This window comes from Abramis brama, assembly GCF_963993115.1.
Source record: "Abramis brama genome assembly, chromosome: 11".
Taxonomy (NCBI): domain Eukaryota; kingdom Metazoa; phylum Chordata; class Actinopteri; order Cypriniformes; family Leuciscidae; genus Abramis; species Abramis brama.
The window spans coordinates 13867020-13894465 of record NC_139973.1 but is presented as its reverse complement, the minus strand read 5'-3'; the positions used below and the strand labels follow the sequence as shown (position 1 = coordinate 13894465).

At 37.1% G+C, this 27446-nt stretch overlaps 1 protein-coding gene across 1 annotated transcript in view; it reads right to left on the bottom strand.

The window, feature by feature from the left end:
- Positions 1-22941, bottom strand: part of nos1apa (nitric oxide synthase 1 (neuronal) adaptor protein a) — a 102210-nt gene extending 79269 nt beyond the window's left edge. The window contains exons 1-2 of the mRNA XM_084129809.1: positions 22338-22941; positions 22038-22109 (exon numbers count right to left, since the gene is read on the bottom strand). Coding sequence (XP_083985935.1) covers positions 22038-22109; positions 22338-22442 — 177 coding nt within the window. The 5' untranslated portion in view covers positions 22443-22941. The remainder of the gene's footprint in view (positions 1-22037; positions 22110-22337) is intronic.
- Between the last annotated feature and the right edge of the window lie 4505 nt (positions 22942-27446).

The window sequence follows — 27446 nt, the reverse complement described above, 5'->3', positions numbered from 1 at the left end:
AGTGAATGCTGCAAAATTGCGAACATAAATGGACAACTTTAAAGGCGATTTTCTCAATGTTTTGATATTTTTTGATTAATGATAATCACAATAAATCTCAATTTCGAAAAATTGACCCCTGTGACTGGTTTTGTCGTCCAGGGTCACATATAGCAATTTAGGGTCTCAGAGGAAACAGAATGAAGGCAGGACAAAATCCTTGATGAAATCTTTCTCTCATATTAAAGGGTTAGTTCACCCAAAAATGAAAATTATGTCATTAATGACTCACCCTCAAGTCGTTCCAAGCCCGTAACCTCCGTTCATCTTCGGAACACAGTTTAAAGGAATAGTTCACTTTAAAATGAAAATTCTGTCATCATATATACTCACCCTCATGTTGTTTCAAACCTGTATGAATTTCTTTCTTCTGCTGAACAGAAAGGAAGATATTCAGAAGAATGTCAGTAACCAGGCAGTTTCTGGGTCCCATTGACTTCCATAGTAGGAAAAAAATATACTATGGAAGTCAATGGGACCCAGAAACTGTCTGGTTACTGATATTCTTCTAAATATCTTCCTTCTGTTCAGCAGAAGAAAGAAATCCATACAGGTTTGAAACAACATGAGGGTGAGTATATGATGACAGAATTTTCATTTTAAAGTGAACTATTCCTTTAAGATATTTTAGATTTAGTCCGAGAGCTTTCTGTCCCTCCATTGAAAATGTATGTACGGTATACTGTCCATGTCCAGAAAGCTAATAAAGACATCATCAAAGTAGTCCAAGTGACTACAGTGGCTCAATCTTAAGTTTATAAAGCGACGAGAATACTTTTTGTGCGCAAAAAACAAACAAAAATAACGACTTTATTCCACTATTCATTTCCTTCTCTCTGGGCCTCGAGTTAGTATATAATTTTTTTTTGTTGTTCTTTGAATTAGTCAATTATTTTAAATAAAATGAAAATTATTCATTATTTCATTATTACATGATTTAATTTCTATAGGCTAGCCTATATTTTTTTAGCAGACTGCTTTTTTTTTTTTCCTGTCCTGGACTCGGTCTTGACTCGGACTCGAACCTTTTTGGACTCGGTCTTGACTCGGACTCGAACCTCTTTGGACTCGGTCTTGACTTGGACTCGACTAGTCCTGGTCTTGGACTTGTCTTGGACTTGACTACAGCCCTACTGTATTACCTTTTCTGGACATGGACAGTATACCGTACATACATTTTCAATGGAGGGACAGAAAGCTCTCGGACTAAATCTAAAATATCTTAAACTGTGGTCTTACAGGCTTGGAACGACATGAGGGTGAGTCATTAATGACAATTTAGATTTTTGGGTGAACTAACCCTTTAAGGCTTTGGCTTCCAAACTCCAAATGACACCTGGAGCAAATGAAAACAATGAAAACAATCAATATGCTGTTACAGAAAGAAATGCTACAGTTTGTGTTTATTGGTCTTTGTTAGTAGAGTTAACAACTACGTAAATCTCGATGTAATTATGTAAATTGCTGCTGAAAGACTGAAGAGTTTCCTAAAAATAATGTTATTATTCATCATTATCATTCATCATATTCATCATTTCAAAATCTATAATGGAATGAAGTCAAATATCTAAAAGAAGAAGAAAAAAAGGCATAGTCAAATCAAATAACTTTCCCCTCAGACACAGATGTATTAAAGAGTTTTTTGGTCAAAACTTTTATCTTTTTTCCCCTCCACATCACTCCTGGCTATGTGAGCTGACATCAAATGGTGTCATTTAGAATGGATGGAGAACGATTTCTGATAAAGTGCCTTGTTAAATATTTTAGTAAACAGTCTGCAACAGACATCTGTAAAGAGGTTTCATTTCTGTATGAAATATAAACAGATGAAGAGTATCTAACGTCCAGGTGCCATCATCATGTGGCTTAGCAACGTACATACAGAAATTCAAATGGCGTTAAGGTGATGAATTGAACATTAAATTTTGCAATTTCACAATGCAAATAGATTGCAGTTGGTGCAAATCGGAGAAATGCTGTGAATGCTAGACTACATACTATTCTTATGAATTACAGCCTGAAATAATTATAAAACACTGAACTAAAAAAAAAAAAGTGTGCAATGTGGTGGTGACCAGGTGGTGCTTAATTTTCTTTACTTGGGAAAAAATAAATTAGGGGAAAAAGCTAATGAATATTTATCCCCAAACAATTTAATCTTGGTGCACGCAATCTTCACATTTCACTCTTGGTTAATAGCAGGCCAATAATAGCAGACTGAAAACCTCATCAGAAACACAGTCAAGATAATTAGTTTGTAATTGAGAAGGAGCCTAACCTCCAATCGCTCCACTCGGATACAGATATAAGAGAAATGTAACAAATGAGCCTAATTCACAAATGACTACATGCAAGTTGTGTATGCATGCACGCAGAAAAGGTTCTAAGCTCAGGTGTGTATGCACTTGAATTTGTTCTCTATCTACAGTGGAAGCATCAAATCTGCATTCATGCCATCATAGAATGTGCAGTATCACGATTAGCTGTAAACTTGACTCCAGCAAAATGAAAAATATTATGGAAAATAACCATATAACATTTTATAACAGAAACCCACTACAACTGCATATAATTAGAAACAAAAGACGATTTAAAGGGATAGTTTTTTCCGTCATCATTTACTCATCCTTATGTCAGTCCAAACCAATAAGACTTTCGTTCATTTTTGTCACACACAAATTATATTTTTAATATATGATACTTCACTCATTTTGTCTCTTCGGAAGACTTTTTTTGTATTTTTTTGATGCATAAAATATGTTCCATATTGATCCAAATATGTGGGCATTCAATGGATGAAGGAAAAGGTTAAGTGAATAATAAAAAATATCCACAGAATGAAAGTCTTATGGGTTTGGAATAACACAAGGGTGCATAAATTACATAATTTCCATTTTTGTGTGAACTATCCCCTTAGAGGTTTATACCAGAAACATCATAAGCTAGTTGTGATGCAATGGAAAGAGGATGTTAAATAATATACAAAACAATATTTTAATAAATGTATTCATATGATTTGTACGTAAAATCATTTTATTTCAGACAAGAAAAAAGAAGAAAGTAAGACTTGTAAGGTCACTCAGCAGTAGTTCTACAAAATAAATGTTTTCAATTATTTATTAATTTAATCCACTAACTAAATATTTTCTTACAAAGGATATATACAGACTCCACTTATACAAGACAATAAATAAAATGGTTTAAAAATTTCAGCCTAAATTGAATACATTTACATTTGAAACTGACTAATCACTATAACATTTAACTATTGGCAAATGAAACGGTAGTTGATGGTTGTTTGTGTTAAATAAGGCGATCTGGTGCTCGAATGTGTTGTTATTTTGAAATCATGTGTTTGTTGCCATTGTTAACAGTGTTGAAACGATCTCTTGTGGGAATTGTTATTGTATATCTGATATAACATTGTATTAGCAACTCCCCCCACACATACTTTTTAAAACAAAGTTATGCCAATGATTGGCTCACATTATTTCACTTAACTGGACCTTGTTGTATTGACTATAGAACAACAAACTTTTATTAGCAAAACCCCCAGATGCCATAAACTCCTTTGAGAGGCTACCAGTTGACAAAGACATTCCCCTGTGGCGTTATACCATCATCCAGTCCTCCTCGTCTTCCTCTCCCTAAACGGAGCCCTGACACGGCACCACAGACGAAGCATGAAGATATGCAAGCCTTTGAATGGAAGGCATGTAATTGGAGTGCATTTCAATGCCCCCGATGCTGTGAGTGAGTAAATGTATCAAAGAAGTCAGCAGGCAGGATTTACCCTGCTGCAAACGGATGAAGCAGCTCTCTTGACACTGAGCCTGTGTTAAGAGCCAAGGCTAACTGAATGTTAAATATATGCACATTTTCTGTAAGGCTCAGTGCTCCGCTCAATTTCCTTCAAAAGGCACTGAAACAGACATTCATGAACAAACGAGCAAAGCATTTATACTAAATGAGCAGAAGTTAAGTTTCAATAATACCGATACTAAATGTGTGGCTGTAACAAGTGAGAAGCTTTAATCGGAAAGCAAACATTGTAAATGTAATTCAAGATCAAGACTCTTCACCATGACTGGAATGTCCTTTGCGGTTGAATAAATGCCCTTTCAGAAGAAACCATTCAGATTTACTTCAATCTATCTATCTAAATTTATTTAAATGCTCTCCTCGAGTGTTATGATGCATCTCTGCCTTGAGAGCAAACCAAAAGAGGCTTGAGCTGTTCCACACTGTTCTCTGTAACTCCTACTGTTATTCTACAGACTTTTGTGAGGTTTCCATGGTTACTCCCCATTTCCCATTATAATCATCTAGATTTCAATATACCTCCTGAGCCTTGTAGTCACATAATATCAAACACAGAAACCTTTATAAAGAGGACATTTTCTACTTGTATAAGGTTCATAAGAATGCATTTGTGGGTCTTCATAAATGGTCACTATGTACATAGCTGGAAAACACAAGAAGTGAGCACAGCAAAGTTACAAGAGAATAATGACTAATGCAAAAAGTTTAGGAATCCAGTTAAAAAAAACTGAAATAGTTTAGTTTAAACAGAAAATAACAGACTACTGCGATGCACTTCCAGCATGTAAAAAGGACCACAAAGCCATAAATAATTTTTCATAAACTCTATACAGAATTTAAAATTCAAACAGAGTATGAGTCAGCAATAAATCAACTATTACTATAAACTAACTATTAGGCAATGTCAATGTTGTCAGCTAAAACATCCATAACAGTGTTTAAATAATTTTGACAGATAAATTGAAATTCTAAACTACTTCTCAATATTCTGGCTAGTTTACTCTTGACATGCTGTAATGTCTATGCTGTGAACTCCATAAAGACCTAAGTGACCATCCAATTGAAATCCTTCAGACTGCAAACATTTGGTTGCAAATCATACAGAGGCTCATCAGGAGTTAGAAATCAACTGTTAAAAATGGCCAAGTTCAAAAACAGGCTTCTTTTTTCACGCTATTTTCAAATACACTGTTACAGTAATTCCAACAAAAAGAGAGAGATAATGATAACCAAAACAATGGCTGAGAACTGTTACATCTGTGGCCTCATCAAATATGCAGAAGTAATACAAAACTCAGAAAACTAATTTTGGCTCTCAGAACTATGTAGCTTGTCATTTACCCAATTAATGTTTAAGATTGTCTAGATGTGTTTTTGAAGTTTGAAGATGAAGTTTTTAATAAAATAACTATCCAGCTTAATCTGCACTGATGGAAAGTTCAAAGACAGCCTAGGCCACTGCTTAATTAAGCTTATCTGTTAGCCAAAGAGCAAACATTGCCTTCAGATACCCCTTTTCCACCGACACTGTTCCAGTGCAGGTTCCTGGCCTGTATCTGAACCATTCCACTCATTTCCACTGCAGAAAAGATGGTTCCGGGCCGGAAACAAATGCTGCCGCCGTCTTGTTGAGCAATCTAATGACATTGCACTACAATGCCCTTAATATCTAAATGTATAAAACTATATGCGCGTGAGAGAGTGAGTAATCAGACCTTAGAGCCCTCTTTTCAATTTGAAAAGTATAATAAACGAGTATAATAGTTTCAAAAAAATTGTGTCAAGAGATGCGTTTTATTGACTGTATCATCAATTCAAGTCAAGTATGAGGAAAGTGTAAATAATTATAAGTAAATGGGACTACTGGTGCAGAAAGCATATGCCAGTGGGAGAATATGAAGGCATTAATCATAGCGATGGTTGAAAGTCATAGGTCACATTGCCATTATCCCCAATTAACTTAAGATCAATGGTAAACACCAAGCCCATGTCATTGTAATAATTGTGGCCACAGCAGGACATTACACTGGAAAGTTATTGTGGCTCAGAGACTTTCATTGCTGCATCTAATCGATTAGCGTTTGAGGGACACCAGAAGGCGCATGTAGAAATTGAATCAGCTAGTGCCATAAAAGAGCCTATATTCGGCTTGTGTTCGTTTAGTAACACTGCTTACAAAAACTACCTTCTCTGCTCACTTATGGGAGGAAAATAGTCACCACACACAGCACAAAAAAACAGCAATTATAAGAATGAGTCCAAGTGTAACAGAGGATGATTACATTACTATTTCAGATTCCATGCTCACAAAAATATGCTCACATATTGTCTTATTTTTAACAAAAATGGAGATATTGGGCAGAATGTCCATGTCCAAGTAGATGGTGATTTTAAGGCCAACCTCCAATAAATACAACACAAAAAGGCCATTAAATCATCAACAAGTAGTCTAAGCAACTTGTGTGCTATATTCAAAGTCTTCTAAAGTCATATCTTTGTGTTAGGAATAGACTCGAATTTAAGTTGTATATATGAACTACTTTAAATGTTTTTTTTTTGTTCTGTCAGGAACCTTAAACAAATTATGAGTTTGGGATCAATAATATATTTTTTTAAAGAAATTAATACTTTTATTAATATTTGTAATACTAATACTTTTAAATCATTCAGCAAGGATGCATGAAATTAATTAAAAGTGACAGTAGACTTATTTGCATTGTTACAAAAAATGTTTCAATTAAGTTCTATAGAACTTTCCATTCATCAAAGAATCCAGAATAAATGTACCACTGTTTTCACAAAAATATTAAGCAGCATAACTGTTGTAAACACTGACGAAGAAATGTGTCAGAGCAGCAAATCAGCATATTAGAATGATTTCTCAAGAATCGTGTGACACTGAAGACTGTGAGTAATGGCTGCTGAAAATCCAGCTTTGACAACACATGAATAAAAAAAAAAGTATAGGCTATATAAAATAAAAATTGCATAAAATTGCATGAAGGTGAGTAAATGATGATAATATTTTCATTTTGGGCAGATTTTTATTTAAGGCTGTGCAAATGACACCAATTACTGGCTAACCACTGGCCCTCATAGAGTCACAGAACTGAGGAGCTTCTCGTCATTAAAATGTATAGGTCGCATTATTTCCTGAACTGGCAGAGGCGCCTGTAATTTCCTTGCCTATTGAGACGCTTAAATGCAGACACATGCCTTGAGGGGTCAGCAAGGCTGTCTACCTGCCCAGATGACATACAATAGGTTCTGGCAGGGCAGTAATCCCTCATTTCAACCAATTACTCTGAGGGCAAATTGTTTCAGCTTCGGTGAGCACAGTACTTGGTACAGTCTCAGTATATAACTGGAAAGACACACGCAGCCTGTAGACTTTTCTGGAATGCAAGTTATGGATACAGATGAAACAGAATAAGAGGTTAAAATATAACTGATAGCTCAATAATTCCAAATGGTATCAACATTATAATCTTTTGTACACCAACTAAACCACTTCCTTGTTCATGGTATTTGACATAGGTGTGGTCTTTAATACAGTCGCTATTGTTGGTGTAACTATACACAAGCGAAGCGTGGACCAACTGTGGATCCCCTTCCTTCCTTCCTGACAGGCCTGATATTTTGGCCAAAACAGTGATATAACCATCCCAGGCCACTGCTGTAGGTATGTACACACCATCCCTCATCTCAGTGAGCTTGGTCTCATTGTTCTTTAACTTCCTTTCTCCCGTCCAGCTTTCCTGCTCATACACTCCAGTTCTCCACGAGCGCTGTATGAGCATATGGTTTGGGGGCTGGGCAGCGTAAATGGAGGGTGGTTACGGTTTCATGCCAACAGTATGTGATAAAAACACAGAGCATCTGCCAATGTCATTACCTGCTCAAACACAAAGGGTGTTCATGCTGCTATTCTGGCTTCAATGGAATTATTTAAGGCTAGGGTTGGGAACCAATAATCGGTTCTTATCCAGAACCGTCAGTGTTTTTGATAAATACCGGAAACCAAAAAATATCGGTTCCGAAAACGGTTCTGATGCGATGTGTGGCCGAAGTGCTGGGAGCTTAACTTTTAAAGGGGTGGTTGATTATGATTTCACTTTTCTAACTTTAGTTAGTGTGTAATGTTGCTGTTTGAGCATAAACAACATCTGCAAAGTTACAATGCTCAAAGTTTCAAAGCAAAGGGAGATATTTAATTTTAAAGAAATTGCTTTTCAAACACCCACGCGATCTTATTCCTAAATAACAAAAACTTCACACCGGAACATTCAAATCTTTTTGCACTGTCGCTGACCCAGAGAGAGCAGTTGCCAATATGAAACAGCTTTACTTTCAGTCTTTTCAACCACACATAGGGTGAAAAATTCGGGACAGTCCCGAAATTGTTGCAAATCCCGAATCCAGCCCTAATTGTCCCGAAAATTATACTAAAGCAAAATCTTGAGTAGTTATTGTCTGATAAAACATTAAAAACTGTCCGTGGAGGTTGAGTCGTCCTGCAGCCAGTCCCCGCTGGCTGCAGCATCTTTTTTATTTCATTTTTTGAAGTTCTACAAAGATACCGTAGGCGTAAATTTAGATATGCATTGATAAGCTAATTTTCATTCATTCGTTTCGTTGACATGGCTGGTGTACCGGAACCGGGAGGAGTGGCTGGGGATAATTTTTTTTTTTGTTGCAAAAATTGCTAAATAATGTTGAATTTGTTGACATTACCAGTCTGTTAAACTCATTTGACAAGTATAAGAAATAATCACCAAAAAGGATCTCTCTCATTTTCCCTTACTACTAATTTTGATTGGTTGTTTTAATAATTTTTATTGAATGGGAACCGGAATCGTTTGGCGGAACCGGAAAATTTCTTACGATTCCCAACCCTATATTTAGGGTTAATTAAAGTTATATTTTGTATCAATGTTACTTACACTTTAAAGGGACACCTCACACCCAAAAATAAATAAATACAATTAATTAGCTTACCCTAATGAAGTTCCAAAACTGTATAACTTCTGTGGAAAACAAAAGATTTTTTTTTTTTTTCATTCGTTGAAAGTTTGGTTACCAACATTTTTTTTTAAAGAATAACCTTTAGTGTTTCACAGAAGAAATCCACTCTCTAACAGTGCTCTCAACTCATGTTATCTAAACATGTTTTTCTTTTTCCCCCCATCTACATGCCACGGTTTGAGTCGTCACAATGGTAAATGTGGTAAGAAAGTTCCTGTGAAAACATACAAAACTAAACTTGTATGTAGACATTCTCTAATCCTCTCTGTAACAGTAGGTTAGGCCCACGGAAGAATTCCGTGAAATGAACACGGCCCCTTAAGTTAAGGAAAAGGTTGTGGGTGGGCTTACGTTTCCATGACACACAGGACAACAATGGGACGGTTGGGTTTAGGAAAAGAAGAACATGATGGTTCGGTTTAGGAAAAGAACAATGGGACGGTTGGGTTTAGGAACAGCAGAAATAGAAACACTGCATTTCTGAACATATTCTTCTCTTTTCCTTTCTTTGCATTCATTTTTCTATCTATATGCCATGACTTGAGCTGCCACAATGTTTTAATTTTAATAAGAGCATGACATGAAAAAAAAGTTCCTTGTATGATTTTTTTCCTTGTATGACTCTTTCTACATGCCACGGTTTAAGCCATCACAATGGTAAACCTGGAAAGAAACAGCATGTGACCGAAATAAAAGGCAAGACAAATCTGAATGTTTTGTATATGAATACATCAAAAAGCTGCATTAACTGGTGTTAAAGTGCAAAATTAGTATTTTATTCTGGAAATCACTTTCTGAACATGTTATTTTATTTATTTATTTATTTGCAAGACTCTTTCCCACCTAAATGCCACGGTTTGAGCTAACACAACAGTATAAGATAGATCATCTGACAGCAACAAAAGGTAAATCCAATATGATTTTTTTGTAGCCTATATGAATAAATCAAAAACTTTTTTTTTTCTTTTTTTCTTTGCATGACTTTTCACAACTACATGACATGGTTTAAATAAAATAAAAAATTATCATGCGACAACATCAAAAACCTGTATCAACTGTGAAGAGCATAAATATTTAATTCTGGAAAAATCACTGTATATCTGAAAATGTTTTCTTTTTCTTTCTCTGAAATTGAATGACTCCATCTACATTCCACGGTTTGAGCCGTTGCTATAAGCAGAAGTAGCTAGAGCTGCAGTTATTTGTAATTGATTAATTTCATACTTGAACATTCTGCCACTTTTATACTTGAACAGTAGTTTTGTAATCACTTTGGATCTTGTCGTTCAGTTCACACGGGCAAACAAGAGATCTGTCTATTTTTAAGGTAAATAAGGTAAATCTCTATAAAAACGCATGAATACTGCAAAACTTACTGACATGTTTAAATTAATTTCACCAAAAAACAAAAACAAAAAAAAAAATCTTAAAAGACTCCCCAAATCATGTTCTTGGTTTCTTTCCATGACTATTTCCATCTACATGCCACGATTTGAGCCATCACAATGATAAACCTGGTAAGAAAGATCACATGACAGCAAAAAAGGCAAGGCACATTCTGAATGTCAACTTGTTTTAAAGTGCAAAATCACTGTATTTTGGAATGCTCTTCCCGTTTTTTTTTCTTTGCATGACTTTTTCAAATAGTGAAGATGAAAGTTTGTTAGGAGAACAATCAAAGGTAAAACATGGGACCACAGTAGCTGGGAATATGGAGAAAGGACTCAAAGGATAAGAAAAAAAAAATGCTTCAGGCTAATAGTTTGCAATGCAGACAACTAATGTTTCAATAGATTATTTTAAAAGCAAGTGCAAATAATTTGCATCACAGAGTCTGACATGACAGGTCTGGAAAGACTTTAGACAGAAGACAATGTGCACCGTTATGATTGTTCACATACAGGCTCATTACTTCGGCAGCATAAAGAAGGCTTTCCCCTGATTTAATGACAGCTTGTCAGGACTTGATGCAAAAAAAAAGTGTAATGATAATACCAATGAACACTTGGCAAAAACCCATTTACATATTTCCTCTTCCGGAATTCGAATGCGCATGCGTCGCGTCTGAACGCGTTGTTGTCTTTGGAGCTCTATCGATTTGATTTATAATTCTTGATTTTTGATTTGATTTTTCTACTTTTCCTCACTACTGCTCAAACCTCATAGTTACAACGCGGACTGTTGAGCAGACGCGTCTCAAGCCTATTAGTGATCCAACGCCGGATACTCTTATAGGTTACGTCCGTGGATCGCGGCTGAACGCGTCTTCTCCACACTCACTTACAAACAAACATGGCGAATATATCAGATGTAAGTAGTCTACCTCTTGGTGCAGGTGAAGATACATTTGAGCTGCACGCGTTGCAGTCTGAGCTGGAAGCTGTTGAGAAACAGATCCACGACCTTTTAGTGAGACAGGCCGAGCTGATAGACCAGCGGTTAGCTCTTGAAACATCACGCGCCGATGCACACAAATCAGTGATTAACGTTACTAACCCGCTGACTCCGACCTCGTCTACTCCGTGCGTTACTCAGCATCGGTCCCGAGCGCCGAGGTCGCGATCAGCCATGGTCTCGTTCACTCCGGCTCCAACACGCCACCACGAAGCCTGGATGGTTCCGCAGCGGAAGACGCGAGTCAGGTCTAGACCAAGAAGACTCTCTCCGCCCCTCCCGGTTTTCGAGTTATCCACACAAAACCGCTTCTCCCCTCTTCGCGAAACCGAGCGCGATGCTGTGATCATCGGTGATTCCATCGTTCGGCACGAACACGCTACGTTAGGTAAAAGTAAGGTGCACAGTCACTGCTTTCCTGGTGCTCGTGTTTCTGAAATCGCTGCTCGCGTTCCCGAGATTCGGAACGATGACGAGCGCGTCGGAACTGTGGTCTTGCACGCGGGAGTGAACGACATCAGGCTGCGCCAGACAGAGGTTCTGAAGAAAGACTTCAGGAATCTAATCGATACGGTACGCAGCACATCGCCTGAAATAACGATCATAGTGTCAGGACCGCTTCCCACGTACCGACTAGGACATGAAAAGTTTAGTAGACTATTCGCGCTAAATGAATGGTTAATGTCATGGTGCAATGAGCAGAAACTGCTCTTTGTAAATAATTGGAATCTGTTTTGGGAGCGTCCTAGGCTTTTCCGTGCCGATGGCTTACACCCAAGCAGATTCGGAGTGGATCTTCTGTCGGATAACATCTCCAAAATGTTAAATACCATTAAATGACTAGTAACCAAAAGTCCAAATCATAGTCTCTCCTGCACCAATTTAAATGATATAAATACTAGTGTAGAACATTGCATAGAAACTGTGTCTATTCCTCGTTTAGTGAGATCAAATAATAATTCTACTGCAGGATCTAGGAAAAATCTAATTGTTATTAAAACAGAAAATGTTGCTATTAGTAAACAAAAACAATTTTTAAAGCTAGGTCTTCTAAACATTAGATCACTCACACCTAAGGCAGTTATTGTAAATGAAATAGTCACAGATAATAGCTTCGATGTACTTTGCCTTACTGAAACCTGGCTTAAACCAAATGATTATTTCGGTCTAAATGAGTCTACTCCATCTGGATACTCCTATAAGCATGAACCCCGTCTGATTGGTCGTGGCGGCGGTGTTGCAACAATCTATAGAGATATTCTCAATGTTACTTAGAAAACGGGTTATACGTTTATTTAGTTTGAAGTACTTGTACTAAATGTTACGCTCTTAGATGTTAGAAACAAATCCATATTATCTCTAGCCTTGGCTACCGTATATAGACCGCCTGGGCCTTACGCTGATTTCCTAAAAGAGTTTGCAGATTTTCTCTCAGATCTATTGGTCAATGTAGATAAAGCATTAATTGTTGGAGATTTTAACATACACGTAGATAATTCAAATGATGCATTAGGGGCTGCGTTTATAGATTTATTAAATTCCTTTGGGGTCAAGCAAAACGTCATCGGACCAACTCATCGTCTTAATCACACACTCGATTTAATTATATCATATGGAACCGATCCAACCGATATAGATATCATTCCACAAAGTGATGATGTCACTGACCATTACTTGGTAACTTGCATATTACGTACTGCTGTAATATGTCATGCTGCGCCGGCGTTATCGACCATGCAGAACAATCCTTCCATCCACCATAGATAATTTCTCAAATTGCTTATCTAATCTGTCTCAGCTGCTGCCTGAACCCAAACAAACAGATGAACTAGAAGAACTAACTAGCACTATGAGCACCATTCTCTCTAGAACATTGGATGTTGTTGCACCCATTAAATTAAAAAAGGTCAGAGAGAAAATTAAAGCACCATGGTACAATAATACTACGCATGTTCTAAAGAGAGAAACCCGTAATTTAGAGCGTAAATGGAAACAAACTAATTTAGAGGTCTTTAGAATCGCATGGAAAGACAGTATGTCACGTTATAAAAAGGCCCTAAAAGCGGCCAGGGCTGAGCACCTCCGCAAACTAATAGAAAATAACCAAAACAATCCTAGGTTTTTATTTAACACCGTGGCTAGACTAACAAATAAACAGACGTCACCCGAACAAAATATCCCGTTACAGTTTAGTAGTAATGATTTCATTAACTTCTTCACTGAGAAAATAGAAAACATCAGAACCACAATTGTAAACGTTCAATCCTCAATCGCGCCTTATAATTCAGCCTCAATTATCACCCCGCAAGAACAATTACAGTGCTTTACAACTATAGAACAAAAAGAGTTAAATAAACTTATCACTTCATCTAAAACAACAACATGTTTATTAGATCCTATACCAACTAAACTACTGAAAGAAGTGTTACCTGTAGTGGAAGAGCCTCTCCTCAATATTATTAACTCATCTTTATCTTTAGGTCATGTTCCAAGAACATTTAAACTGGCAGTTATAAAACCTCTCATTAAGAAACCACAATTAGATCATAATAATCTAGCAAATTATAGACCCATTTCAAATCTTCCATTTATGTCTAAAATACTAGAAAAAGTTGTGTCCACTCAACTGGGCTCTTTCTTGCAAGAAAATGATATCTATGAAAAGTTTCAGTCAGGATTCAGGCCGCATCATAGCACTGAAACTGCGCTCGTTAAAATCACAAATGATTTACTTTTAGCTTCTGACCAAGGCTGTATCTCAATACTAGTTTTACTTGATCTAAGTGCTCTAGATCGTTCGATACTATAGATCACACAATACTCTTAGATCGACTACAAAATTATACTGGTGTTCAAGGACAAGCATTAAGCTGGTTTAGATCAAACTTATCTGACCGCTACCATTTTGTCTATTTAAATGGAGAAAAATCGATCATAACTCCAGTAAACTATGGAGTGCCGCAGGGATCTGTGTTAGGCCCTCTATTATTCTCAATATATATGATGCCACTTGGAAATATTATAAGGAAACATGGAATTAGTTTCCATTGTTATGCTGATGACACTCAAATATATATTTCATCACGGCCGGATGAAAACGCTAAATTATCCAAATTGACATAGTGTGTTAAAGATATAAAAGATTGGATGACGCGTAATTTTCTTTTATTAAATCCAGACAAGACAGAGGTAATACTTATCGGTTCAAAAAACCACCCACAGAACCTCTCACAATACAACTTTGACATCGTAGGATGTCCTGTTACTTTATCCTCTACAGTAAAAGACCTGGGTGTTATACTCGATTGTAACCTGTCTTTTGAAAATCATATTTTTTGAAAATCACTTTTTCCACCTTAGAAACATTACTAAGCTACGTAATATGCTATCAGTTTCTGATGCAGAAAAGTTAGTTCATGCATTCATGACCTCGAGACTAGATTACTGTAATGCTTTATTAGCTGGTTGTCCTGCATCCTCAATAAACAAGCTACAGTTAGTCCAAAATGCAGCCGCTAGAGTTCTTACTAGATCAAGAAAATATGATCATATAACACCGATTTTATCATCACTACATTGGCTACCTATAAAGTTCTGTATTAATTATAAGGTATTGCTACTGACTTATAAAGCCCTAAACGGCTTAGCTCCAGTCTATTTAACGGATCTTCTATCGCCCTATAATCCATTGCGCTCTTTAAGATCAATAAATTCGAGGCTTTTGGTCATACCTAGGATATCCAGATCAACCAAAGGAGGGAGAGCATTTTCACATTTGGCTCCGAAACTCTGGAATAGTCTTCCTGATACTGTTCGTTGCTCGGACTCGCTCTCCCAGTTTAAAACTAGATTAAAGACGCATCTTTTCGGCCAGGCATTCATATAATATTGTTAATCTTACAGTTCAAACTACAATCCGGCCTCTAGTTCATAAATGCCAGAGGAGAACTGGCCCCCGACTGAGCCTGGGTTCTCCCAAGTTTTTTTTTTTTTTTCTCCATTAGGTCACCTGATGGAGTTTTAGGACACCATTAGGTCACTTGATGGAGTTTTTTCAGTTCCTTGACACTGTTGCCTTTGGCTTGCTCAGTTGGGGATATTTTGGGATATTTAATTTTATTCTATCAATCAATAAATTCCACTAGAAACAAACCTTGTTGTATTATTTTATTTTAATTTAATACTGTGAAGCTGCTTTGATACAATCTGTATTGTGAAAAGCGCTATACAAATATACTTGATTTGATTTGATTTGATTTGATATTTGGCAAATTTCTGATAATTATTTAATTCTGATTAATAAATTAACATCTATCAAGTGAAGAAAGGCAATTAATTTGCCTTTTACAAATAATGCATATTAATGCAGTATGCCTTTAGCTAACATTAGGGTTTTTGCACCAGAGGAACCTTTTCATAGTTCCTAGAACTAATGGCGGAAGAACCTGCTTTTTTGGCACCTTGGCAGGAACTGGGAAAAGCTTGAATGCAGTCACCAGAAGTAAAAAGCTAAAGGTAGGCTATAAAAGAACTACACCAAGGGTTGTGGTGAGGTGCTTTATATATTGTATTGGAAAACAGAAGGTTAAATAGGCCATAAAAATGTTTTGAAACTGAAATCTCACAATTATGGTAATATAACTGCTGATATTTTTTCTATCAATCTTAAAATGGCAGCTCTAACGTCCTGATGAGGCAACCCATGTCTTCGATCAGAAACCAAAGAATGCTCGAGCTATGAAGATTCAAATAAACACAACTAGACAGTAAATCACCCCAGGGTATGAAGTGGGTTAAACACAACACTAGAATGAGAGCTGTAAAGAGAAGCACTAAATCAGACATTCACAGTGACTGAACCACTCCAAAAGAAGAGTCTTCATTGTGCGGGCGGGACATAACTTATGTGATGAACTGAAAGCCGAATAAATAATCTTTCCATTGATGTATGGTTTGTTAGGATATGACAATAATTGGCCGAGATACAACAATTAGAAAATCTGGAATCTGAGGTGCAAAAAAAATCGAAACATTGAGAAAATCGCTTTTAAATTTGTTCATTTATGTTCACGATTGTGCAGCATTCACTCACAAAAATAAATGTTTTATATATTTACGGTAGGAAATTTACAAAATATCTTCATGGAAGATGATCTTTACTTGATGAAATGATTTTTGGCATAAAAGAAAAATCGATAATTTTGACCCATACAATGTATTGTTTGCTTTTGCCACAAATATACCTGTGTGACATGTGACTGGTTTTGTGGTCCAGGGTCATATTTTAGTATTAAAATAAAAAAAAAAGAAATAAAAAAAAGAGCCACAGATCAACATGGATTGATGGATTACAGTGAGTGATGCGCTGGGGCCATTAAACTTGAATAAACCACATCAAATGGAGGTGTTTTCCTGAATCTTTCATTTATCAAGTGATCAAGTTTTCTTAGCATTAAGGACATTATTAATCACGCTTGCCCTGGCTTAAAAAAAATAATAATAATAATAATTCAATATGCAACAGAACCGGGTTGCTGGATTTTTCTCAGAGATGCTTAATGACTTTTTTTTTTACCCTCACAGAAAGAAAATCACAAGGAATGAGTTATACCTCTGAGCCACTGGAGACGTTAATTAAAAAGGAGGATCAAATTAGGCCAGAATATTCATTTGTTACAATGAAAGGTCTCAGAAAATGAAATTTTGCTCCGTGCTTGATGGGGGTGAAAACAACCCGTATAACAGATCGCAAGGCAAAGACACACCAAGGAGAAAGGAGAGAGTTATGAGTCAATTTACTGTTCTCCGTTACTATGGTTAAGAAGGGGACGGGCTCGAGTATCCTATGGCTTTGTTGTTCTGACGCTAGTCAATGTTACACAGAGGATGTTCAGTTCTTGAGGGGATAGAGAGCTTTTCTAAATCTAAAGAGGCTCTTTGGAGACAAAATGAGGCACGTCAACAGAATGGATCCTGGCCAAAAGTCTTTCTTACGGCTGGATTTTGTATGACACTGTCAAATGTCATCCAGTTTAATTCAGATGAAAAAGTGTGAATATTAGTGAGGATATCCATTTTTACCCATTTGATTAAAAGAAAGGAAAATGGGCAAATACTGGCCTGTTGTAACAAAAAAAGCCTTTTTTTTCGTCTGAAGTCAGAATGAAATGAAAATTAACTATGCACCAATCATATTTTTCACAGTCGATTGTGATTGCTGATTTTACAAGCAAATGGCCCAATTCCGATACGGGTTGCCTTTGACCTTAAACAAAATGTATCAGTAGCCATTTGAAATTAGAGGCAACCACTGCATTTTAATCACGATCAAACAAAGATGCTACACACAGTTGTTTTTGATATATATTACATTGTATAATTCCAATACTTAAAGCAAAAACATTACAGAATGGTCTGACTTTAGGTTTGTGAAATTATACTACATAAAACGTACATGCGCAAAACAAAAACCGCAGATGGGCTGAAAAAAAAAAGAAGCAAATTCACAGCTGTAAACAATGCAGCGCTTCACTTATAAACACTACTTTATTAGGCATTACATGGAAGTAAGAGGAAAATAAAATGCCATCGAAACTTTTCTGAAGACAGTCAGTTCCCTTTAGAGAATACATGTAAAACCCAATTCAATATTTAGGGCATTGTGAACCGTGAACTTGCTGTGCAGAATTTTCACTCCTCCTTGTGTCCGTCTTCAGCGTGTCCTGTTTACGGATTTCTTAATATTTCCACACAAATGACATTTTGGGAAATTATTGCAATACAGTTTGTGTGCAAATCCGGAAGAGAGATCAGCCAAAATAAAACAAAACTGGCAAGGTTTTACTCCAAACACACAATTGGCAACCAGTTTTGTTTTTTTTTGCTTTATTTTGGCCAATCTCCAGACTTAAAATTCACCCCATCTACTTTCTAAATGCATATAGATTAATGTGAACAATTCATCCGTGACATTTCTCTCTTAAGTATGAGGGACATCAAGTGCATGTTCATCTGGCTCCCACATCTCAAAATCCAATCAGTAACTGATGAATAGAACCAACTATTCTAGCTCTACTTTTTTTTTCTGATAATCCGTTACACTCAAATGTATGTCACAATATGGAACAAAAGATCTGACGCTACTTCTGTTCCATCATGACTTTAAACTCAAACAACAAAGTTACATGAACCAATGGGAACAGTTAAACTAAACTAAGTGTTACGTCCAAATGGGTTTGATGAAGGGACAGAAAGGAAGAATCAATAAGGGGCATTAGATAACACTCTTCATGACCTTTCTGCTTTCATTCAACATAGCTAAAGGAGAACAGAAAATCATCTATTCAGTGACAACTTCAGAGGTTCCATGTCCCAAATGTTGCCCCTAGCCCTCTTCCTAACCCCTATAGAATAGAAATCCGTTGTGAACCATACTCTCATAACATCAAGGGAAAACGGGAGCTATGGTCTTCACATTCGGATGCAGAGAATGTCTTTAATAGCATATGAACATAAGGCTATTCATTTTTCAGACAGGGTTCAGCTGGGACTGGAATCCACCAGTTACAACAGCAGTGAATCACAACAAGGAAATATCACCTAATTTTAGCTTGAATCAATTCCTAAAAAGGAATTATATTCAATAACTATAAGTTAGTTGTCAACATTTCCACTTCCACAGTGTTAGAGGAGAAACCTCAACATGAAGGAATTCATTCCAACATCACTTAAGTCAGTTAATTAAGGTGCTGTTTTAAAGTGCAGGTCATCAATTTTTCCAAAGAGTGAGGTTTGACCATCTTAAAGCTTAACTATATATAATGCAATAAATTTGAGACACAGCAATAAGAGCAAAGTATGCTGGGCTATGCAAAAGAGTCTAAAAGCTTTTACAAGAGGACTGCAAGACTGTAAATTTTTCCCTATCCAAATCTGACAGCAACATCTACTCAATGCTAATCATCTCCACAAAAATAACGTCACGATCAGGTTCTTGCATACAAGGTGTCTGCTAGCCTAGGTATCTCGTAATCAGTGAAGCTAGAGTAAAAATTAAGGTAGGCCTATAATTTAGTCCACTTGTCACACATTGGGTTAGGGTTTGTGTCACACATTTGCGTCAAACAAACCACTACTGCTGCTTGACACTAAAAAGGCTTGAAGTCAAGGAAGGCTTGAGGCTTAAGTGGATTTGATGCCATATATTGTGATGCTCAATAATAAAAATAAAAAAAGGCTAATTGGGAGAGATCATGTGGAAGTAAAGTGAAGCTTAAGAAACTGACAGGCCAATCAATCACTACAATACTTAACTGTTGTTCAGACAGCGAAGGGAACAAGATAAGCTTTTATAGGGGATCTAGACATTCATTTACACTTTTATATCTATTATTTGGTGTTTAACATAAACATTTTTTTGCACCAAATAAAGCATGACAACAGCATATAAACACTTCAGACTCCAGCTCATTATACTGGGTAAACTGAATCTGGGTGTGGTGAAAATGACCAATCATTATAGGCTTCAACCTTTTAATTCCCCAATGAACTCTAAATCACCTCTTCCTGCACAAACAGAGTCTGTAATTTTTAACATAACTATTGACCAAAATGTCTGAGGCTCCTGATCTCACCTCAGTATTTCCACTCCTACATTATCTGATTTGAAGTGAAACCAATATATTCGACGGATCTCTTCGACCCAAGTTCCTTTGTCAGGGTGATGGCAATTAAGATCAAAAGGCAGATTAAACGGAAACTATTTCCGACAGCCATTGAAATGTTCTCCTTTCCTTCATAGACACCACATCATAAGATCCTACAAAGTGAAATACCACAGAACAGAAAGCACTATACGGAAACATTTAACTACTTATGCACTACTCTCTTTACATTAAGCTTTCACATTGAAATGACCTGAATCTGAATTTGCAAACTGCAATAATGCATTCTGTAGATGTTACATGACTCCTTGGAATAATAAATGTCCTATGTTGGAACAAATCGTATGCCATGGTGTGCATTTTGTTAAAGTACACAATAGCAACAAACAGTGAGCAATAAACAATAGACAAAACAGAGAAACTGCTAGCCAAATAAATGACGGTGAATGGGACTTAAAATCAAACAAGTAGGATCTCTTTTGTCAGCATTATATTGCATACAATTTCTCCTCAAAACGCAATGTTTTGTATGCAAAATATTTATGCATGGTCTGATAAGTAGGCTAATTATCACACACAATATTCTGCAGTGCAACAACAAAATGCAGTAACTACAAATTTTAAGTAATCAACAGTTAGCAAAATCCATCCAGTGAAGGAAAGGATTGGCTTAACTGTGCTCACATTTATAGAAAAGAGCGTTAACGCCAATTAGAAACATTTATCAGAATCAGTGTTGTATAAGTTACTGTATACGTTGTCTTTATAGGGCAGTCTACTGCGAGCTCAAACAATGCTGTCACTGCTTGAACTTAAAACTACTTAACCACTAGAGGATGATTGGTTTTGTGCAACTTTTGTGTTTCACACAATATTTCCCTGCTGTAAAAGCATGGTTGTTCCTTAGCCAGCAGACCATTGCAGGGGGTCCAACGCACTGAAAAGGTTAATAGGATCGTTTGCACCTGGTGTCTGCTGCCATGCTGGAAACCAGGATGTTGCAAAAACAAACTAAAAATGCCTTACAATGGTTACATTCAAATCACCTCTTATCACACTTCCCTGAAATAAGTTTCACTGTAAAAGCAAAATCTGGGCCATAGAATGCAAAGCATACCAGGCAAAGGAAGTATGTTCAGGTAAAACCTCCCTGACAGTAATACAGTAGTGGATGTTTGAGAACCTGCCATTACAGCTAACTGACAACAACAGGCTGCCTTGAAGATCAGACTTGGGGGTAGGGAATAAAAAGTTAATTAATTCCATATTATTTCATCTACTTTCATACTTAAGAGCATACTGTCATTAAGTTAAATAAATATAGTCAAATAAAGTAAAAGAAAGTTTGGGCTTTCAAATGTGATGAGCTACAAACATTTTATAATACATCATCATATATTTTCTTAAAAATTGATGATGTTGTAGGGCATTTCGATAAGCAAATTGTGCCTAGTAAAGTGAACTTATACAGATATCACCTACTGAGTGTAGGAACTGAAGCAGTGAACACTATAGGGACCCTGGGATTCAGAACGTAATTTGTAGACCCCATTAGTTACTACATGTAAATGTGAAGATTTTAAATTGGGAAAATGTGTTTAAACACAATTACAACAAAAATAAAGCAAAACGTAAGATTTCTGTATCAAGGGGGGTCTACATAGGAAGCCACAGCATTCTCATCGCCCGTGATAGGTGGGCGCCAAAACTGAGCTTTACTTAGAAGACCCCCACTTCAAAGAGCCCTTCTCTGTTTACACACATGAAAATCCCAAAACACTGTGGTAGCCAAAGGCGACGTAACTTACAGGACTGGTGTATGTTTATCAAAGCAACTTTGACAGGGCTATCAATATCCCATCATTTCATTTTGTAGGCAATTTGCTCATTGATCTGTCCTGCTTTTGTATTTTGATTGTTGCTCGAGGCATGAAGACCACCCGTGCGGAACAGAGACTGAGTCATTCCGTCGTAGCGCTTTATTGGAATACCAAGTAGGCAGTTATGTACATCTAATGACTGACATTTGTAAACTTTGTAAGCTAACTCGACTTTAGGAAGCCGTAAAAGTAAACTGGAACCATAAAAACTCACCCTTATCCGCCTCATGGCCGCAACAATCTCCACACGGCTATTGGGTCGAGCCACATCCAGACTACCGATATACTGGAAATCAAAGCCAACGAGATGAAATCTATTAGATCTCCTGTCGACAAGTTGGGCTTAGTAAAACTAACTTAGATATCAGAACTCATGCGCTCAATTAAATTGACAATACGGAATGTAAACAATGGCAAAACAACTTTATGTATCCTAGGACTGGAAACAGGATTTGCAACAGGATGTAAATAAAACATGCTGCTGAAAAACATCTTCATGTCAAAAGAAACTCACCTTTGCTTCGAAATTAATCCCATGTTGGAATGCTTCCTCGTTATGTAAAGGAATCCGCAAATCGTGTCCATCATCGACTAAATTGTATTTTGTTTTGGCAGGCATGGTGACCGTGTTACGTCCTTCTCCAGAGTTGAAAAAACAAACAGCTCGAGGGGAGTCAGAACTTAGTCTAACTCTTGCGATCCATGCCTTTTTTTTAGCCAGAGGTCACTCTTATTTCTCATGCGTGCTCGCTTTTGACAGAGCAACTTTTGTAGAAATCACTATCTTCTTCAATCCGACGTCGCCGAAGTGGCTTTCCAATGTGTACGTTTGACCAAATATGAATGATCCGCTCACTTGTTCCCATTCAAGCGGGCAGCCCTAAGCTTTAGCTGGTGTAGTAGTGCCAAATTCCTGCTTCCTGGGCTTGTCCGTTCCCAACAACTTCACGCCAGCAGCGCCATAACCGAGCCCACACATCCTTTTCGAAGGGATTGTTGCGAGGGCAGAGCGCCATTGGTTGAAAGGGGGAATTCCACCTGCTTTCATTGGAACACGGCTTCAGGTTTGGAGGAGGAGAAAAACACCTCGCTTCGCATTCAACACCCAACAATAGTGTTCAAAGGAGAGCGGAGCCTGGCCTCTAGTGGCAGAGTTCGGTATACTGTGGATATAGCTCAATAGCTGAGACGAGTTGGCAATGTTGCTTCAAGAGAACTTGAAAATATACATAACCCCCCGGTTTCACAGACAAGGTTTAAGCCTAGTCTCAGACTAAAATGAGTTTTAACTGAACGCAACTTGCACGGGCATATCCTATGTCACTGATATTGTTTTGTCTCAAAATGCACACCGTTAATGTTTTTTTTTTCTAAAGCACATTTATAAAAACGACTTAAATGTCCTAATTGAATTAAGGCCCAATCCTGGCTTAATCTAAGCCTTGTCTGTGAAACCAGGCCAAGATAAAGTTGACTAAGCAATATCACTATGCTACTTTTTCGGCGTAACTGTTAAACCCGTTTTTAAAGAGTTCAAACTTTAGTATTTCTTCAACTTTGACACTTTCCCCTTTACATTTCTTCTTTTTGTTATTGATATTTTCACTTTAAAAAGTTTCTAGCCTACTTTTTGAATTAGCCTACTTTTATGTATGAATTAGGCTATGTATTTTCTAAATAGCCAATACTGCAGTTCTGCTTTCATCAGTTTTTATTGTTAATGGACTGATTTTCACAGATTGTTTGTGGTAAAATAGAATGCATGTAGTCAAGTTACTAATTGGTTTTAAATATATGTTTTTATATAAGCACAAGGAAGGTCAGAAAAGCTATTTCAATAGAATGAACACAATATTGAATGACATTTAACCAATTGATATAGATGATTAGAGCAACACATCAATATTGCTGTATCAGGATTGTTCATTGATGCACTAACATAAAGTGATCCTTTTGATTATGTTCTTTTATTAGTATTCATTGGGATATTACAGGGAAACTTAATTACAAGTTACTGTAAAATAATACTGTTAATTATTGTGAAATGCTGGTAATTTCTAACAGTGTATGATTGTGTTATGTTCTTTAATAATAATAATAATAATAATAATAATTCCTTCTTTATATAATGGTTCTCATCTCGCAATTATTGTGATATAGTTGCTCAACTAGTTCACGACTTGCTTTCCTGAATCCTCAGCCAATATAAACATTGCAGTTCTAGTTTCCCTTATCCAAAGCAGAGAGGAGAAACGTCTAAGGGAAATGTAGTAGTGTTTTAGTTATTTTAATTTTTAAAATAGTTATTTTTCTATTTTTGAGACCTAACACTTTATACCAGGGATGTTTCCCAAATTTATTATCATATCTAAATGCATAGGCTATTATGCACATTAACATAATCCACAGCATGCTTCTAATGCTGCAGTAACATTTCAAACCTTTTAAACATTAAATGTATTATAGAGTTTAAACCGTGGTTGGAAACCGTGCTGGTGTTACAAAGTAACCGCCGGGACAGAAAAGGACTCATTTCCCGTACAGCATTATCTTTAGCTCTGTTTATTTAACAAAAGACTGACAATGTGAGGAGCACTATGAAGTGACATTCTGGGCTGGTGCCTTTTCTGTATCCCCCAGTTGCATGGAAATACAAATATTTGTTTTTGTGAGGTAGTGCATGATGGAAGTTATTAAGTTGTTAGCAAATACACGACTGTGTTAAAATAAATAGAATAGATTATAATTTCAGAATATTCATCCATTTCAGAATACATATCCTATTTCACCCTCTCCTGGTGGTTTTTGGGAAGTACTAATGGGTTGAATGGATGTGGGTTGTGCTAAATAATGAGCACAGGTTACTGCAAGGATTAAAAAATAATAATAATTCACTGGCAGCATCCGAGATCACATACTTCCCTACTATTTATTAAAATTACTGTGTTTTCAATGGCGTCCGCTGTAAAAAGCAGTATAAAGCTCCTTGATCACTTGCAATTTTCCATAGCTCATTTTTTTTGGTCAATTGAAATTCTCTGAAAGATATTTTTCACCGAAGAACTGTATGTCTATCCCTCTCAGCCTCGCTTTCATTCCCTTTAAATATGGTGCTGCTGTGAATGTCAACTGGAGAAAGCATAAAGGCTAACTTGGATCACGTGTGCCTTGATAACCAATCACATTACAGCCTTGACATCATTGAATTTTGTTCAGAGTTGTGCGACAGACAATCACTGTTTACCATAGGCTGTGTCCCAATTCAGAGGCTGCATCCTTTGAAGGACTGAACTCTGTTAAATGGTACGGTCTAGCCTATGGAGGACTGTTCTTTTCGCCTAGCAACTATGACAGCTGCCGAGGCAGTGTTTGCACTGGACCTCAACTGCCTAAAAACAAAATAGGGTTCACGAACTGTCTAAATATGTTCACCTTGGTCCATTTAGTTACATAATAAATATATAAACTATATAAAATCGCATCTTGGTAAGATCAACATTTGAACTGGTTTAAAGTTTTTATTTTATTTTTTACATTTCTATCAGATATTTGAGTAATGCTGGGTACACACCAAAAGATGTTTTACATCTTATAAGATTTTCAAAATGTGATTTCAAATGTGATAAATCCTAGATTTAAGCATTTTGCTCCTATAGTGTGTGGTGTGCCATGATGTGACAAAGACAGCACACCACACACAAACAGATTTTCAACCAGAGTCTCGACTGTGAACACAGGAAATCTCGCAAAATCTCGCGAGACTTCAGAATAAGCATGGCGGATGATATGCAGGAAGAAATTGCGATGATGGTGTTTGGAATGATTTTCACAGAAAATTCACATGAAAAAAAACAAAAAAACATTGTACCCACCATTATATATAACCTTTTATACAGAAATATATTCATTCTTTATTGTCTTTATTTATTCTTTATTGGATTTATTGTCTCTTTAGAAAAAGTTATTTAATCCCTCTATAAAACCTCACTGAACCCTTAACACTCAACTTCCTGCAAGTGTGTGTGTGTGTGTGTGTGTGTGTGAGAATGACCGTATCTTCCATCATCTCGCTTTCTGATTGGATATTGTTTTGTTTCATGTGATAATCTCCAGAACGTGCACGCGTTTGTCCTCGGGGTTCCCCCCACACATCAGGATTTCTGATCGTAAATATTAAACATGTTGAATTCGCGATCGGGGCAGCTCCGACATTCTTCCGAGCAGGTTCGGACACTCTTAACACACCTCACACCAAGGGAAAATCTGATAAAATAATCTGTTGAACCATCAAAATAATCGGGACATAGCTAGGATTGTCGGAAGGGGGGAAATCTGCCCAAAATCAGCCCGATTATCTTTTGGTGTGTACCCAGCATTAGTTGAAACCCAATACTTAGGTTTAAAAGTGTAATTTGGCAATTTCTCAAAAAAATCCTGTCATCACTGGTGCGCAATGAATTCTGGGGTAGGATGTGTAAGATCTGTTGGATTCTTTGAAGGACGCATTTGGAGGCCGCATTTGAAGGAGCCTTCGAGTTGGGACAGCCTTCGTCGCGCAGCGGTGACGCAATCGACCTTTGAATGCGGTCTTCGAAGGATGCAGCCTCTGAATTGGGACTCAGCAACAGAAATGAAGTTAAAATAGATCAATCCAAAACAAATGTTTGGGCTGCCGATTCATTAAATAAGAAGACATTTTCCCACAAAAGCAACGAGGCCTCTCCTCCATTGACATCCATTAACAGGCTCTGATCTCATTCCCTGTGTACCACAGCGTTAGCAGGTGTTACTTTTTTTTTTGTGCTTACTATGCAGCTTGTCTTAATTGGCTTTGCGTCCAAAAAATTAAGGCAGCTGACTTGTTGCCTCACTGCCTTAGGCAATGACTTTGTAGGCAGTGTTTGCGCATGAAGGTACCTAACGAAACTGATTTCGAGCATACTTCGGGCAGCGTAACTGTTATTGATCTACAGCAAAATATAGCGAGCTTTGGTGATAACTAAGCAAATATTTAAATAGTAATTTCTTAGCCTAGAAATCTAGACGCACCCTAGCGGCAGCAAAATGTATTTTGCAGCCAGGGTAGTCTAGCAACTCTCCATTGACTTTCGAGCTGCAAAAACCTAAATTGGGTCAGGCCAATCACATCGTGTATAGAGTAGGCGGGGCGGGCTTAACATAATGATGACAGAGTTGCGACGGTTCCCTGCTTGAAAACAAAGAATGGCTGCTGCTGGAGAACAGTCTTTCGAATCGGCTTTGGCCGTGACTCTGGAGGGCTTGGAGTTAAGTTTTTCTTTGAGAAAAGAGCAAAGAACGGCACTTAAGTCATTCTTAAAAAAAGGAAGATGTGTTCGTACTTCGTAGTTTTGCCAGCCAGATTTAAAAGTTGAATCTATCAACTAACGTTAGCTCCGCTGTTGGGAAAACGCTCTGGTTGGTTGAAGCGCTGTCCAAGGGAATTTGAAAGACAGCCTTTTATCCCACCCCTCAGATGGAGCCGTGTCTATGGTGAGTTGCCAGACCTAACATCTTGATGTAGGTCTGGCTTGCAGGCTAGTAATTTCTCACTATAGAAATAAAATCAGAAGTGGAAAACATTGCTAAAAATCTCCATTTAAAT